At 40.5% G+C, this 18010-nt stretch overlaps 1 protein-coding gene across 39 annotated transcripts in view; it reads right to left on the bottom strand.

The window, feature by feature from the left end:
• Positions 1-18010, bottom strand: part of MBNL1 (muscleblind like splicing regulator 1) — a 217322-nt gene that overhangs the window by 41132 nt on the left and 158180 nt on the right. For 26 of the 39 annotated variants that reach the window (XR_013542944.1, XM_020781915.3, XM_020781913.3 and 23 more), the window contains one exon: positions 16391-16483. The exons of the other annotated variants lie outside the window; for them this stretch is intronic. Coding sequence is in view for 25 of the 26 variants with exons in the window: in XM_020781915.3 (XP_020637574.1) it covers positions 16391-16483 (93 nt within the window). In the remaining variant the exon portion in view is untranslated. The remainder of the gene's footprint in view (positions 1-16390; positions 16484-18010) is intronic. 39 annotated transcript variants of the gene reach the window in all.

Consider the following 18010-nt stretch of genomic DNA (forward strand, 5'->3'; position numbering starts at 1 on the left):
CATGTCTCAGTTATGACTCTCATAATGTAAAAAAAAGGGAAGAAAGTTGGATTAAAAGCATAATTGTGCTACGTAGGTCTAAACCCTATTACTAGTCCTAACTAAAGTAATTAAATAGCTTTAACTTAGTACAGTGGTGCCTTGCTAGACGATGATAATCCGTTCCAGTGAAATCGCTGTTTAGCGAAATCATTGTATAGCGAAAAGTATTTCCCTATTGGAATGCATTGAAACCTGTTTAATGCGCTCCAAGGGGGAAGAATCGTCATTTTCTAGCGAAGATCAGCCATAGGAAAGCCGCTTTGCGAACCGCCGATCAGTTGTTTAAATAGCTGTTTTGCAAAGCTTAGGTCCCGAAAACACCCGTTTTGCGAGCGCAGAGGGAGCTGTCAAAATCGTTGTCTAGTGAATATGGGTTTGCGAAGCAGGGACCAAACATTGTCCAGCAAAATTCCCCCATAGGAACCACTCTTTTGCGAATCGCTATAGCGATCGCAAAAAGTCAATGTCTAGCGAAAAAACTGTCATGCGGGGTAACTGTCTGTATTGATTTGCCATTTGGCAATGCTGGGACTAGCAACTGGGGTTAGACCTTTTAAATCATACCACATTTCACTATGGACGAACTATGTGCAATCACCAGTTACTGATCTGTAGGATCAGAAGGAATATCAAATATTACTGGTCTAACATGCCATCTGCTCTGAGCCAAGCAACAATATGAAAGATTAGAAAAGGATAGTCACTATAGAATGACTCCCTAAATGTACAGGAAAGTAGAATAGCAGGTTGTATAACTAATATTGTTTGTACCATGTTTCCCCCAAAATAAGACAGGGCCTTATATTAATTCTTGCTCCAAAAATTAATCTAATCTCTAGATTAGACTACTGTAAGGCGCTCTACATGGGGCTCCCTTTGAAGCTGATGCGGAAACTTCAGGTGGTGCAGAATGCGGCAGCCAGACTCCTTACTGGAGTGAGAAAATACCAACATATCTCTCCTACTCTGGCCATGCTGCACTGGCGGCCCATCCGTTTCCACATTGACTTCAAAGTGTTAATGCTTACATATAAGGCCCTAAACGGTTTAGGACCCCGATACTTGGTGGAACACCTGCTCCCACCTAGATCTACTCGGATCACCTGCACGACCCAGGAGGTGAGGCTGAAGAGCCTAACGCCGAGGGAAGCCCGGAAGGAAAGGACACGAAACCGGGCCTTCTCGGCGGTGGCTCCTCACCTCTGGAATAACCTTCCTCCGGTGATTTGTGCAGCCCCTACGCTGGGCACTTTTAAGAGTCAACTAAAAACATGGTTGTATGTTCAGGCCTTCCCTCCTGTCAATATTTAATTCTTTCTTTATTTTTTCTTTCATTTATTATTTGTTTTATTATTGTAGGTGTTATGGACTGTTTGTAAAATCCTTGTTTTATCGTATACACCTTATTGGAAGCCACCCAGAGTGGTCGACCAGACCAGATGGGCGGGATATAAATCAATCAAACAAACAAACAAATACAGTGGACCCTTGACTTACAGACGGCTTGACTTACAGACTTTTTGAGTTACAGACTTCTCTGGCCGCAAAATTTAGGTTTGACTTGCAGCCTGAGAATTGACTTACAGACCAGGAAAAAACCAAAATGGAACAAAAACGGCCTGTTACGGGATTAATCGGTTTTCAATGCACTGTAGGTCAATGGAGACTTGACCTGAGAACTTTTTGACTTGAGAACCGCCTTCCAATACGGATTAAGTTCTCAAGTTAAGACCCCACTGTAAATAAATAAATAAATAAATAAATAAATAAATAAATAAATAAATAAATAAATAAATAAATAAATAAATAAATGTTTTATTTTACTGTTATGTCATCTTCTAGTTGCTGCACAATGGTGGAACAACGCGGGGTTTCACTTAACTTGGGATTATTTTGGGGGTAGGCCTTATATTACAAGCATCCTGAAAATCATACTAGCGCTTATTTTCAGGTTAGGTCTTGTTTTTGGGAAAACAGGGTACTATCTAATTTTTTTAACCCATAAATGCGAAATTCAGTTCACTGTATGAATGCTTATACAATTTAAAGAATGTCACTGTCAAAATATTTATAGGATAGTATTTTCACTCTAATAAATCACCTAAATCATATTAAACTTGGGGGATGCAAATGTTCCCCCTTGACAGTATATTTCAAATGTCTTATTTCTCAATGACACCATTATCATTATTACATCTATAGCACCATCATTGTCATCATTACCAAAACCACTACAGGCCGGACAAAATTACCATATTTGCCAGTGTACAAGACCACTGGGCGTATAAGATGACCCCCCCCACATTTCCACTCAAAATATAGAGTGGACGGCTCTGCTGCGACGCCGGCGGCAGCTGCCCGGGGCTCTGCCCAGGCCTGCCCTGGAAGTTCATGGCCGGCGAGGAGGAGGGCGAGGAGGAGGGGAAGTGGCCGGTGGCAGCGGAGGAGGAGGGGAAGCAGCTGCGGTGGGTGAGCGGGCAGCTGGTTCAGCGGTGCGGGGCGGCAGGCAGCCCGGCGGTGGGCTCCGGCCTCTCAGGCATGGCCAGCTCTGCTTCCCTCCCTCCGTCTGGACCGACCACCTGCCTGCCCGCCTTCCTCCCCGGCCGGCGCGGCCCCACATCACTCACTCAACGGCGGTGGCGGCTGCGTCTCCTTCCTGGCCCAACTAAAGTGCACCCGGCGTATAAGATGACCCCCCCCCCCACTTGGAGGCATGTTTTTGGACCAAAAAAGTCATCTTATACGCCGGCAAATACGGTAAAGATAATTTTGGAGAAGCTAATGTTTTAACATGCTGAAGTAAATGTAAATATATGAAGCCATTCTGACCCATTTATAGCACAATTGCCTATTTTGATTGACAATGGCAATGAAAGGGAAAGAGCTGAAGAGAGAGAAATCAAGAGAAAGAGGAGGTAAGAGATCATTCCACTTGGTCTATCTTATGACCCTTTTAACTAGAAAATCTGTTGAGCACTGAGACACATTCAAAGCACCAAGAACCATTTTGTTTTAAAGGCAATGAACTGGGTCCAGACTTTGGCATACACAGACTTCACCACCCATCTCCAGCCCTAAAAAGCTACAGAAGGTGTTTTCTGTAGGATGGGAACAAATGGAGTTCTTCAGGAACAAATGGAGGCATCTGCTATAAATGAAGCCCTTCTGCTTACAAATGGCAGATCCTTGATTCCATTTGTATCTAGCATGCCTTTGGAGCAATACCAACTGGAAATGCAAAACCATTCATCTGTACTAGGACTCCAACGGGAGCAAAAAATTTTTAGTTATGTTTTTAAAGAAATGCATACCTTGCCTCAAAGACCATCCATGTGAAAAACAGACACTCTCTGTGGCCCTGTTTTAGTCTATTTTCAGTCCAAGTCAGTTTCACGTCCTTTCGAATTCTGTCACATCTGACCAACCTTCCTCTCCTTTCTAGATTATGCTCAGAAGAAACGAAGTTCTGAAGCAACTCCTTCTAATCTTTCTTTCTATTCTGTCCAGGGGATAATATAAACACAACAAAAACAAGATGGAGGAAGAAGCCTGCTGGAGGAAGAAAGAGAACTCTATGGAGGGAAAGACTTATGTTCAAAACGTCTTCTCTGCTCTGGATTTGAAAATGGATCCCTACTTAAGCTTCACTCTGACACAAATAAAGCTTCACATCGGGGCAAAAAGCACAGCCTGCTGAAAACAAAAGGAGAAATCTGTGGGTGGAAGAAGAAAGAGATAATATTTTTCTTAAGTCTGTAGAATGAGTTTTGGGACAAAGGGGGAGTGATTTGGAGATGCTGGCAGTAAGCGAGCCTGTTTTCTTTATTTATGCTCAAAATACTTGCTAGGAAAAAGATGGGGAAAATCCCACTGCCAGAGTATGGAAGTATCAACATCTCTTCTCTATGCCTAAACTCAGGTTTCTGATGCTAGCCAGAATAATCACAAGTTTTCCCAGCTGCAAACTTTTTTTTTTTTTATACTTTATTACGGTCAAAGACCAGTAAAACCAGAACAGTATAAAATAGATACATACAATTATTGTTTAGGAAAGTCAAGCAGGGTAATAAAATTCCATTAAAACATGATAAAACAACCCCTTATTTCCAATTAATAACATAATATATCCTTGACATAGATAAAACCACAGATAGTGTTGTATTAAAAAATATTATATTGTCGATCTAAAATCACCTACCCAAACATCTGTTTACGAATAACCATTGCTGCAGCACAGAATTTGGCCACTTGTCTAGTAATATAAGGGGTACTGTCAGAGAGTAGCCACTGCACATAATCCTCCTCTGATCTCCCAGGAGATTTACAGATAATAGATGATATAAGCTCCATGCGAAGATCCCGATAACAGGTACAAAAAAGAAGAACATGACCAACTGTTTCAACTTTATCACTATTACAGGGGCAGAGACAATCTGATGCAGGCAAACCTCGAAATCTTCCCTCCAGAAGCTTAGAAGGTAGTACGTTAAGCCTAGCTAGCGTAAAAGCCCTTATGGCTTTAGATGACATAGTGCTGGCTAAGTACGAGGAGGTGATAAAGGCAGATTTCTTAAGGAAGTTATATTTCCCTAACTGGCCAACATGGTCCTGTAATTCAATGTCCCATACCCTTAACTTCACCGCTTTAATGGCATCCGTAAGACCCATTGCTATAAGTATACTGGGGGAAAAGCCAATTTTCAATATCTCTTCTGTTATGTGCTTCTTCCACTCCGACTGAAAAGAATCTAGTAGGATCAGTGGGGCCAAGCCTTCTAATGAAAAAATCAGTTTAATCCAGTATATCAGCATAAGGACTTTAGCCTGTGCTTTAATGGATTTTAACCCGACCTCTAAGCGGAGAGCCACATTGGAAGTACAAGGTGGGACTCCAAGGATGGCTCTCACAAACTTGGTCTGAACAATCTCCAGAGGTCGTAAATTAGCATAGGCGAACAGTTGAGAACCATAAAGCATTTGTGATATAGTCCTGGCCTTGAAAACTTGTAATACCGAAGGTACATGTTTACCCCCAACAGTATGAAAAAATCTTGTTATTGCCACAGTATTTTTCTGGGCATTCATTGCAGCGTGGTTTACATGAGTAACCCAGGATCCTGAAGAGTGAAAAACTATGCCAAGGTATTTATAGCATGCTACTTGCTCTACAGGGTGACCATTTAGAGACCATTTGTGTTTTATTCTCCTTCTACTCACCACCATAATCTTGGTTTTAGCATAGTTAATTATTAGTTGTTCTTCATTACAGTAGGTGGAGAAGGATCTCAGAAGTCTTCTAAATCCCACGCACGTAGTTGACAATAGAACGGCATCATCAGCATAAAGTAGAGTTGAAATTGGGCGAGAGGCAAGTTTTGGTTGGTGAAAGTTGGGGTTACTTAAATTTCCAACCAAGCCATTGATATAGAAATTGAACAATGTGGGGGCTAGTATGCATCCTTGTCTCACCCCATTAAGTACAGAGACCTGGTTGGATAAGATCCCCACGGAGTTACAAAGAACCCGCAAATGTGTATTTTCATGAAGTCGCCGCATTAACAGAAGAAGCCGTTTATCAATACTTGTGATCTCAAATTTAGTCCAAAGGCGTTCCCTTGGTATGAGATCAAAAGCAGATTTGAAGTCTATGAAGGCTGCATATAGAGCACCACCTTTAAGGGCAGAGTATTTAGATGCCAGGTGGTGTAAAATAAGACCCTGGTCTATGGTGGATCTTCCCAGCCTAAATCCAGCTTGCTCCTCTGCCAGTATATTCTCATCGAGTAGCCAATCTTGTAATTTACCCAATAAATGCCTTGCATATAGTTTGCTAATAGTGTTTAGTAAGCTTATTGGACGATAGTTAGCAGGGTCCCCTCTATTTCCTCTTTTGTAAATTGGGACTACAATGGCTAGGCCCCAATCCTCTGGAAAACATGCTGTTTTGTCAATCCAGGTGAATAAAGAGGCAAGTACTGGAGCCCACCAATCAGCGTTAGACATTATAAGGTCAGGTGGAATATAATCAGTTCCAGGAGCCTTGCCTGGTTTAAGTTGCTTAATTAACATTAAGATTTCCCTTATAGTAACTGGGGGCCATTCGGGTATATGATTGAGATCATTCTGAGAAGTTAAAGTGCTAGCTGAATGGACTGTGTAAATACTTCGGAAATGTTCTTCCCATATACTAGGCAATATATAGAAATCTTGTTTGGGAATATGGTTAAGTGTACCCTTTGTTACTATCTTCCAGAAGGAAGCTGAGTCCTTCAAATTGGAAGCAGTAATTAAACATTGCCAAGTTTCCTTCTGTGCTTGAAGCTTTTTCCTTTTTACCAGAGCCTTATACTTCTTCTTAAGTGTAAACCAGTCTGATGGAATTCTAGTCAAGTTCTGTTCTCTGTAGGTCCTATAAGTGACCAATAACTCATGTTTAACTGCTTTGCACTCCGAGTCAAACCAGGGCTTTTTATGGAGAAAGCCAGTAGCTGGTTTGTCTAGCCTTTTACATGTTAGATGAGTTTGCAAAGATTGTACCATACGTTTATAGGCCTCTAAGACTGGTTCCACTGAACTTAGAGAAGTAATTAAATTACTGAAATATAAATAAGGCTCTGAAAACAGCAGCTGTCTCATGGAAGCATCCAATTCTTCTGACCACTTAATGCGGGCCCCTCTTGTAGTGGCTGCAATGGGAGTTATAGAAACAAGGTCCGCAAACACTTTATGGTTATTAAAATAGATCTTTAAAACCAAGGGTAGATGGTCGCTTTCTGCACGATATACTACATTAAAATCATGTATTCGATCCATCAAGTCCCTGGAGACTAAAACATAATCTATTGTGGAAGCACCTGCTAGAGAGGTAAAGGTAAATTCACCAGGTCTATCACCGATTATGCACCCATTTAAAAGGGATAAACCTGAATTATTGATCATATACCTCAAGCGTAGACCAGCATAATTACAGCCACAATCTTTAAATTCCCTGTGATTAAAATTTGGATGGAGAATAGGTTCTGGGAATGACACGTTGAACCGTGCAGAAAGTGCCTCATCATTTGTACCTATCCTAGCATTGCAATCCCCAGCGACTATTATAGAAGCATCAGGATACAGTTGTATTAAATGCTCAATATAATACTCTAGGTTAGCCCACAAGTCATCTGTCATCGCCCGAGATTGTTGCGGAGGAATATAAACATTAATAAGTACTAACAAACACGTAGCAATCTTCATCGTCAAGGCAGAAGCTAGGTTCATGGATGAAATATTCTTTGTCTGTGGGGGTAGCTGTTGTGAACCCTGTATGGAGGGTTGAGCCCTCTGCTTGGAGGAGTGGATCAAATCCAAAGTTATGGGGTCCTTGAATTGGTCTGTGCCGCTATCCTTGAGGGGCCTCCTGGAGTTAGGATTCTCTCTCTGGGCGTCCTTGGCTTGTGTTACAGCATGCTGGGTATTGACGCCAGATTCTTTCCCTTTTGCAGCATACTCTGGTGATTCTATAATTTTAAATAAAGGTTTGTAATTCATTCTTCTTCTTTTTGGTGTACGTTTCCGGGCCTCCTTTTTCTTCACAGGTTTGGGCTTGGCCTTCACCGAGTGTAGGGGAGATGCCTTTCCACCAATCTTAGCAGGATCCTTTCCTGGAGGATAGTGTATTGTACTTGAGGAGACCGTTGTGGACATAGGTTTTGGGGAGTCTGCTTTAGGTGGCACAGGGGTAATAAGATTCCTCTGAGCCTCTGTCTGGGAACTTACACATAGAAGTAACTCTTCTAGTGTAAGCTTGTCAATTCTGTCAATAGTTTTTGGGGACAGATTGTAATAGTTCATCTTATCAGATGCACACCGTGTATGTTCAGCCTGGCTCTGGCTCTGGCTCAACTGGTCTGTAGCATTTTTGGCAAAATGCATCCTATTTTCCATCAGATGATCTGCTATAGAGGCCACAGATTGATTTATTTCCTTCAGTGTGTCTCTGATTTCTGCTAAAATTCTGCAGCTACCAGGAGACTCATGTTCCCCTGTTACTGGTGTAGTGCCTTTAGTTTCTGGCATCTCAGCATTTATACAGTTCAAGTTCTGCTCTCTAAGTTTCCCAGAGTCATCTGACGAAATCAGACCATTAGAATCCAAGGCCCGATCTAAAGCAAAATCTGACAGTCTTAACCTGCCAAAATCTACATTCACCGTACTGTTTAGCAGGCTGCCTATGAACTGGCTACTTTCCTGTAACTGACAGTTTGTCAAGAGGCTGTCAGATAAATCGATATGAGGAGTAACAGTATTCTCTATATTGATTGTTAAGGGTTTAAGTGAACTAGCAAAGTCAGTTATCTTGGTTTGCTTCAATTTCCTTGCGGGAACAGGGTAGACTTTAGCACAATGTTTAGCATTATATGTGTTAAAGTTCCCAGGAGGAGTAAAAAGCTTGGAAGCGCTGTGGCCACATACCTGGGCCTGCGATGGTTTACATAGATGATTACCTCCACTTGTCCTGCTGGGTCCCAGGTCCGAGACAGGTGTAATTGATATTGGAGTGCCACGCTGTATCTGTCTCAACACTGGAGGAGACAGGGTAAGATCGAGTATTTCCATATTATGAAAAATGAAAAATGTAGAATGCAAATATCCACAGAAACTGAAAGCAGTCCACAACCCAAAAGTTCTCTTAGTTTAGCCGTGCTGTTCTGTTACTCACAGAGAAGTAGCTCCCTTTTCTTGTTTCCACTGTAATGCAGATAATTCCAATAGTCCAGTAGTCAAGTTTCTATCTTTCCAAGGCCAGAAATATATATTTTCACAGTGGTATTCCTAATATTATTACTCCTTTATCTTCAGAGGCATAAACAAAGTTAATGAGGCCGCTGATAAGAGCCGGGTTTTGGTATCCACTGAATACAGTCTCCGGCTACTCCCTCCGTTTCTTCTTCCAAAAGAGCAGATTCAGAGATTTAAAAACTAAAAGACTTAAAAACTGTCTAAAACCATAGATGTTAAAAAGCTATCTAAAACTAAAATGATAAAAGCTATTTATAGCCAAGTATAAAAAGATTAAAAGGTTTAAAAGACCGGGTTAAAAGTAAAATAAAATAAGGAGGCAACTAGGAGAAAACGCTGCTGCCTCCTTCCAATCCCAAGGCCCACCAGCTGCAAACTAGAAAATATTGGCTTTGATTCCATGCTTGCTACCAGATTCTCAGATTTGGTTGCTTTTCCTTTTTTGGCATAAACTGAAAGACAAGTATTTCTAGTAACACAGATTTTGAACGAAAAGACCTAGTGACTATACTAGCATCATTCTTGGGGAATATGAAATAGCATTCCGAGCAACTTTTCCCAGTGGCCCACAGTCAGATGGGTATGGAAGCTATGGGGCTGCTAGAAGCTCAGAAAGCTCTTAAGAACTCATTCATTCTAGTTCCCACAGACTGCTGAGTCACACTGTGTTCAGTGGCCAAATTACTGCTTAAAAACAATGTCCTTGAATCCCTGCTGATGTGGGCTGTGTCATCCTGCTTCATTTCGCAAGAAATGATGCTCATATATGAAGGACTATTTTGTGATGTAAAAAAATGCTGTCTCAACTGTAGCCATGTTAGAAGGAACCTCTCTTACTCAGGGGATCAGAATAGAGAAACAACAAATATTTTATTCCACAACTTCAGTAACTGCCCCACAAAGAGCTGGTGTGCTATAACAGCATCATATGGAATAACATTCAGTTGTGAAGCAATTATTCTTGAAAAGGAGCAGGTTAAAACCTGCTCCACTGTCCTCTGGCCAGTGATTAAGTTGAATTCATTTCCTTCATTTTCACAACTTTGTGGCCGAAAATGATACTGGGCCTCCCATTTCCTGCTGCAGAGACATGAGACAGGTAGCCCAGATGATAATTCCTGAGCAGGAATTAGGTGGTCTTTGTGTCTTTAACTGCGTACTTGGCCCCTTGCCAGCCTTCTGTTTCCATGGGGTTGAGTTGCCCAACTTCAATCTTTCCCATTTTTTTCAAGCTCAACCTCTTTTGTCATCCTTGAAGAACTGTCAGGGAAGAAGAATATGCTCCCTTCCATGGACAGCCACCTCAGAAAGGACAACGTAAACACACATCGGGATTTTATAACGTTGCTCATTAAAAACCCATAAACCAACTTAAGGTTATGCTGGCACCTGAAGAGCATGTTCCCACAACACCCAATGGGTTTTGTGAACCAAAACGGGGCAGAGTTCCGCCACCTATACTGATGTCCTAACAGTCTCCCCTACAGAGTATCATGTGCAAGGAAAGTACAACCATGCACGCACACACACACACCTCCCTTCTGTCCCCTGACCATATGATAGCATGTTATGGAAAAAACCACCAACGTCTGAAAACTACTCAACTTCTCTGTCCACTTTTCTGTACAAATTTTAATTCACAAACTAGCCACAGGACACAAGGTATCAACATGTACAAGGCCACTGGGCAAATACAGATTGTTATTGTCCTTGTTATGTGCCATCAAGTCACCCCCAAGTTATAGAGACTCTATGAATTTTCTCCAAAATGTCCTAACTTCAACAGCCCTGCTCAGTTCTTGCAAACTCAACTCTGTGTCTTCTGCCATGGAAGTCAGTTATTTTTCAAAATAAATAACTCACCCCAATAAGTTTCAAGGTTAAATGGGAACTTGAACCCACGTCATCCGAGTTCAAGCCAACGTTATAGCCATTACCCCACACTGGTTACCTGCTGTGTGCACTTTCCGGGGACAGATAATTGCTATATTATACAGAACACACTCTGCTACATCCATTTTCGTTGTATGTGTATATACTTACAATGACAATAAATTATTATTATTCTTTTGTAAAAAGTAAATCCTTTGCACCTGCTGCTTCTAAGGGCTGCCTTTGGAGGTATAGCAAGGAAAGAAGATTCTAAGGGGCAAAGATTAAAGGCCAGCAGTTCAGAATTAACTCATAGATGGCCATAAGCAATTCAGCACTTATAAATAAAAGCCAGTAGAAACACTGTGGACCTAGACACTTTTTTTTTTTTGCATGACATACTAGGACATTTTTAAAAGACATGATGACACAAGGTGTTACTTACAGCAAGATTACAGAATTAATTACAAGCTAATTAGCATTTTGAATAGATAACTTTAGAAACAGTGCCTCAGCTTTATTTAAAGTTGATTTCCCTCAGTGCATGGTTACCTCTGTCCTGTTGCCCAAGATGGACAAACATTTCAAAACAACCTGAATGATAGTGTTCTTTGCCCTTCCTGATTTTATGTTCCTTTTATCATCTCTATATTCAGCCATGCCATACATGACATGCCAATCCTGATTTAGAAATCACTATTGTCTAACTGCATACACTCTATGATCCACCTATAAATATGTTATAGGCCAATGGTTCCCAAACTCATGTCTCCAGATGTTACTGACTTGCAGTTTCCACCATCCACAGATAGAATAGCCAGCAGTCAGGGCTGACAGAACTTACAGCCCAAAAAACAAATGCAAGCTCAAGGTTGGAAGCCACTGCTGTTAGCTATTAGCAACCTCATCCGTGTCATTTAGAAAAACTGTTCTGAAAATGCCTTAACATCCTTATGAAGATGACACCAAGGTTAGGCACATGTTTTATGTTCTCCTGCCTGTTTGGTAACTCTTAACATATACAGTACAGTGGTGCCTCGCATAACGAGCACACCATTTAACGACGAATCCGCATAACGATCTATTTTTTAGATCGCTAATGTGATCGCATTGCGATGTTTTAATGGGCAAAACATCACATTGCGATGATCGGTAAGCATTTCGCTTACCGATCTTCGCATTGCGATGTTCCTAAAACAGCTGATCAGCGGTTCCAAAATGGCCACCGGGTGCCCAAAATGGCCGCCGCAACCATTTTTGCACAGTTTCCTCGCTTACCAAGGGCGCGAAAATGGCGGTGCTATGGAGGAACTTCGCTGAACGGTGAGTTTGGGCCCCATAGGAACGCATTAAATGAAGTTTAATGCGTTCCTATGGGTTTTTTCGTTCCGTTTAGCGATGTTTCCACATAGCTACGATTAATCCGGAAAGGATTAATGTCGCTATGCAGGGCACCACTGAATATCCTATTCTGGCCCGGAATTCCCTTCCCCATATGCAGGACAATATTTCCATTTTTCTAAACAAAGCCTTAACCGTTCTCCTAAAATTGGAAACACTAACTTCTGGCCATGCCAATTTCAGGAAAACATTTCAGTTTACCTACCAAATGACTTGCAAATAAAAGTCAGTGATTAGTTTAGATTATAAAGCATTTACATTCCTCCCCTTGATCTGCAGCTAATAGAGCAGGGTTAATGTTCCATATATTATGGGGTTATGATAAGGCTGGAGCTTCATATTTTCTGTTTTTCACCACCACTCAAAAAAGTCACAGCACAAGTGAAAACCAAGCATCCTGCAGGGCAACCAGTCAGAGTAACCATTCAATGGAAGAAAAACAAAATAAAACTGCACCATAACGCTTAAAGCACTCTCTGAGTAGTTTACAAGTTAATTATGCAGGCTACACATTGCCCCCACCCCCCAAGCAAGCTGGGTACTCATTTTACCAACCTCGGAAGGATAGAAGGCTCAGTCAACCTTGAGCCAGGGATTCAACCCTGGGTCGTGAGCAGTTTTGGCTACAGTACAACAGTTTAATCACTAGGCTCCAAACATGTAGAGCTCTCTGAAGCATATGAAGGAGCAACACAACAACAATGCTAATGCAATATCCATGTTTTTAAAACAATTAATAACTATTTTACAGGGTTGATTATGAAAGAAAATGATTTTTATATAATCTAATAAAGCAAGCAAATTATTGGTTTCTTATATTTTGGCTTGAAATTTCAAATCAGAGAATGTTACAGAGTTGACATAAGTTCAAGTTACATCATAAGTCTATTCCACATATCACCAGCTTCCTACACAGGAGTATTTCTACATAACAGGGCAAAAGAGAGAAAAAAGTTAAAAGCCATCCACATCATGGCCCCAGTTCTGTCTGCTAATATGTAAAGAATGTACATCAAATGCTCACACATATTTAACATAATGGCCAAAATCCTGTTGTACCACTATATGGGTGCAACTTCACACTGCGTCCATGGTAGTTACAACAGCACAAAGATGGAAGGGCTAACCATGAAGCACTTCTGCTGATGTACAATGCACAATTGGTTGTGCTGGGGGTGCGTAACTGAATTCTTTGTTGCCAGGTCCAACTTATGACTTTGCCCTTAAAGGCTTTACGACAAGCAGTATTCCATGTGCTATTCTGTCTATTGTTTCCTTACGGTGAACTTTTAACTCAATCATCTTTTTACACTATTGCTGCAGCTGTTAAGACACAGAAAGAATACAATTTTATGTTCTGTGAGATGAAGAACTCTGATGAATTTCATATTATAGTTGGAAAGAACAATCCACCTAACTTTTCAAGGACTGCTTATGGAATACATGGCTATATGCATTGCTTCTTGAATAAGACCTTTTCATTTTACACTCCATGCTATCTCAAATTCATTCGTCTGCCACTTTAACAATCTAAGATTAACTAAGAGCTAATTGAAACGAACAGGAACTAAATGCTTAACAGATAAATAAAACTCCAACAGCACAGACACCCCTTAAAGCTGCGCTCTCTCACACAACACACTGGGCTATTACTGATTTCTGAACACTTCAAAACTCCCTCTCTTGTAGATAGCTTACTATACTAGTTTCAAGCAAAGCATTTGTAGATAATACTGTCTTTCCACATGAAGGAAAACTGCTACATAGCAAGACAAAAATGTTGTCGTCCCTTAAAGACTAACTGCTATATTTTAATGTGAGCTTTTGTGGACAAGTCCCCTTCCACAGACATAAGGGGAATTTCTCCACATGTGCTGCACTTAGGAGGAGGACTAACTTCATTCTAAAGTGAGAATTGATATATATTTTTTAAAATTGCCTTTCTCGCAGAATTCAGATTCACGGCAGTTTACAAAATGGTTTAAATTAAAATAACAGATTAAAACACAATAAAATCAAACTGCACACTTCCTTCCATGTAAATATTGTTCCATTGAGGACCACATGTTGAGTGTGGCTGGTCAGCCAGCTGCAAATCTATCTGGTAGTTGTGCTGTCTATCCCACTTTGTTCTATCTTACACAGAAGTAGGTTGTGATCTACCTTATCAAATGCCTTACTGAAGTCTAAGTATACTATATCCACTGTGTTTCCTTGGTCCACTAATTTAAGTCACTTTATGAAAGAAGACAATAAGATACATTTGGCAATAAGATTTGTTGGTTCTTAACAAACCCATGCTGGCTTCTAGTAATCACCTTGTTATTTTCTATGTGCTCACAGATCTGCTGCTTGATTATTTTTTTCCAGGATTTTCCCAGATATTGATGTCAAGCTGATTGGTCTGTAGTTTCCTTGATCCACTTTTACCCCCCTTTTTGAAGAAATCACATCTGCCAGTTCTTTTAGTACCCTGGGATGCCATCCTGGTGGGGAGGGGGGGTTTGAATACTTTTCCTTTATGGAAATAGGACTCTTCCAATGCTAAGCAGGTAAAGTGTTTTCCCTTTCCCCCCTCTCGAGCCTTATTAATGGGGCAAGTCTGATGAAAATGAACACATCCAGGGTGGATGAGTCAGAGAGAGGGCCCAGGGGGTGCACTGGAGATTTTCTTTCAACACCCAACGTATACAGGGAAAGCCTGTGTTTTGACCACTCTCTTCTTCCATCTCTGTTAGGAAGAAATTATTCTGTTCTAGAAACTAGAACAGGCTTGGATAGCTCTGATTTTGAAGCACAGTGTTTCAACCACTTTCTCATGTCATTTTTAACCTTCCATGTCCCTCAGCTCTGCTAGGGTTTCACTGGTTAACACAGAAACAGAAAAAAAAACAGTAAAAACAGAAAGAGCAGTAAAAACAAGACCCTTTTGATAGATTTAGAGAATTACTGCACATGCACCAAGACCTGCTGCTTACCTTCAGCACTCTTTTCACATTTCTTTCAGCCAAATGATCCACCACCTCCCTTTTCTGCTCCTCATATATTTAAATAAGTGTTTGGAGGTTTCGCCTTTCCTATTCTGTATTTCAAATTCCATCTTCTTTCCTTTCTCCAAGCTGTTTTTCCAATGTACTGCCTACCTCAGCTCAATTATATGTTTGTTGTTGTTATATCTCACTAAGTCATCTTTGACTTAGACAACCTCATGAATAAGCAGTCTTCAAAATGTCCTGTCCACAACAGCCTTGCTCAGCTCTTGCAAACTCAAGCCTGTGACAGTCAATCCATCTCATATTTGGTCTTCCTCTTTTCCTGCTGGCTTGTGCTTCAACAACTAGATGTTTACTGTGCTATTTAGCCATACTGGCATTTTCTTCCTGGACATGAAAGATATACAGTGGCGCTTCGCTAGACGATGATAATCCGTTTCCACTGAAAAAGCTGTTTAGAGAAATCATTGTCTAGCGAAAAGCATTTTCCCCATTTGAATGCATTGAAACCTGTTTAATGCGTTCCAATGGGGAAGAATCGTCGTTGTCTAGCGAAGATCAGCCATAGGAAAGCCACTTTGTGAACCGCTGATCAGCTGTTTAAACAGTTGTCTTGCGAAGCTTTGGTCCCGAAAACAACCGTTTTGCTAGCGCGGAGGGAGCTGTCAAAATAGTTGTCTAGCGAAAATCAGTTTGCGAAGCAGGGACCAAACATTGTCCAGCAAAATTCCCCATAGGAATATCGCTATAGCAATCGCAAAAAGTTGATGTCTAGCGAAAAAACTGTCATGCGGGTAACTGTCTAGCGAGGCACCACTGTATAGATCTTTCACGTTTTACCACACATACTGTATCTGAAACTTACATTGCAGTGATTTTAACTATACCCAATGACAGAGAGATTATTCCCTCCCAACTCTGTCCTTCAACTTGATTTTAACCTATGAACTCATTTGGTGGAACTGCTCAGTCTGAAGATAACATGCTGGACATTCCTTTTCCCACTTTCATATAATGATTGAATTTGACTGTGATGTGGGCACCATTCCCAGTGCTGTAATCTAATATTTATAATCACATATTGTACCAATCAGTATTAAAATGAGGGTTACCTCTGCTACTGCTTGTTCTGTGACTAAGTAAAATCTTTTGTTCCAACCTAGAAATTTCGACTTTGGTCATGGTATGAATTTACACTTAACCCGTCAATGTGAATAACTAGCATTACTTCTAATTGCCAAAAAGGGGGAAAAAACTTAAACAGCAGATAGAAACCCCAAATTATAATATTTTCTCACCTTTAGTGTTTGGTATTGATAAATGGAATCAGTGTCGATGAAATATGCAGATCCCTCCCCCCCTCTTTTTTGGAATGTCTGAGGCATATGGTTCTATGAAAAAATAATAATAGTATTGAGTTAACTATATAAAATATTAAATTGAGTCATTAACAATTATATTTAGCTAAATATCAAAGACAAAGATTTGATACTTCAGATCTGAAAATGATGAAGAAATGCATAACTGTGCAATAAACCGGTAATATTTTTCCTTGTATGCACATAAAAATCACAAATTATTTATAAAATTATTTATATCAGGGGAATCCACTGACATTTAGATGTTAAGCTCAAACCTCCATCAGCTACAGTCAGTATGACCATGTTGCAGAATGATGGGAAATGTGGTCCTACAACATTTGGACAGACAAAGATGCCCTTCCCCTGGATTATGCAGGAAATATTTAAGCCCAACATCTGGCCCTCCTTACAGGTCTTTTTAAAGCTAGTTGAAACGATAGAAACATGGGTTAGCAGGTTGAACTCAACCACATTTTCTATAGGTTACTAATTCTTTTTCTCTCTGTATTCTCTTTCAGTGCCTTATTTTGCTTTGTTTTAATGATATGCCATATCACATAGCAAAATTCTATGGTCAAGCAACATGTCCTGCTAACAGTTCTATGGTTGCTTATACATTCCTGCAGATTGCTGATGGGTAAATATATCTTCGTTTCTGTAAACTGCATTTGACAAGTTCATCTATAATGAATGTTTTATGTCTGGATGGTTTTAAGACAAACCAGTACAACATGTCTGTGCAGCGAAATGTCACCACAAGGTGACTCTTTTCCTCACGTACTTGCACAAATACATGCTTTTGAAGCAGGCCAAAAATCAAGCCTTATTCTTAAACTTCAAAGCAATGCTGTGGTTACAAACCAGATAACTCTGAAAGCAACTTTGCTTTAAGCTGCTTTATAGCTGAGACTGTGTTTGACAACAGGGAATTCTCATCCTTCTCTTCACCCTTCTTGCTTGCTTTACAAAACTGGCCGATGCAGAATCTCTAGTATCTAATAGTTTTTTCGTGTCAGCTCTCTGCTGCAATGTTAGTAATTTAAGTTGAAAAGGTTCCTTTGGTACTATTACCACCAGAACGTCTAAGCCAGGACTACCAGTGTCTCAAGGAATTCTGGGAGCCGTAGTCTGAAAATTAAGTCTTTCTCAGCTGTGGATTGATCACATTTGTAATATTCCAGGGTCAATCTCCAGCATCTGTAAGTACAGGATGTCATTTAAGAAGCCAAGAGAAAATCTGCTTAGAACAGATAATTCTCGACTTGATGTGCAAAAGATCCAAGGTCTGACAACTTCATACAGTGGACCCTTGACTTACAGACGGCTTGACTTACAGACTTTTTGAGTTACAGACTTCTCTGGCCGCAAAATTTAGGTTTGACTTGCAGACTGAGATTTGACTTACAGATCAGAAAAAAACCAAAATGGAACAAAAACGGCCTGTTACGGGATTAATCGATTTTCAATGCACTGTAGGTCAATGGAGACTTGACTTACAGACTTTTTGACTTGAGAACCGGCTTCCAATATGGATTAAGTTCTTAAGTCAAGACCCCA

This window comes from Pogona vitticeps, chromosome 3, assembly GCF_051106095.1.
Source record: "Pogona vitticeps strain Pit_001003342236 chromosome 3, PviZW2.1, whole genome shotgun sequence".
In the NCBI taxonomy this organism is placed as follows: domain Eukaryota; kingdom Metazoa; phylum Chordata; class Lepidosauria; order Squamata; family Agamidae; genus Pogona; species Pogona vitticeps.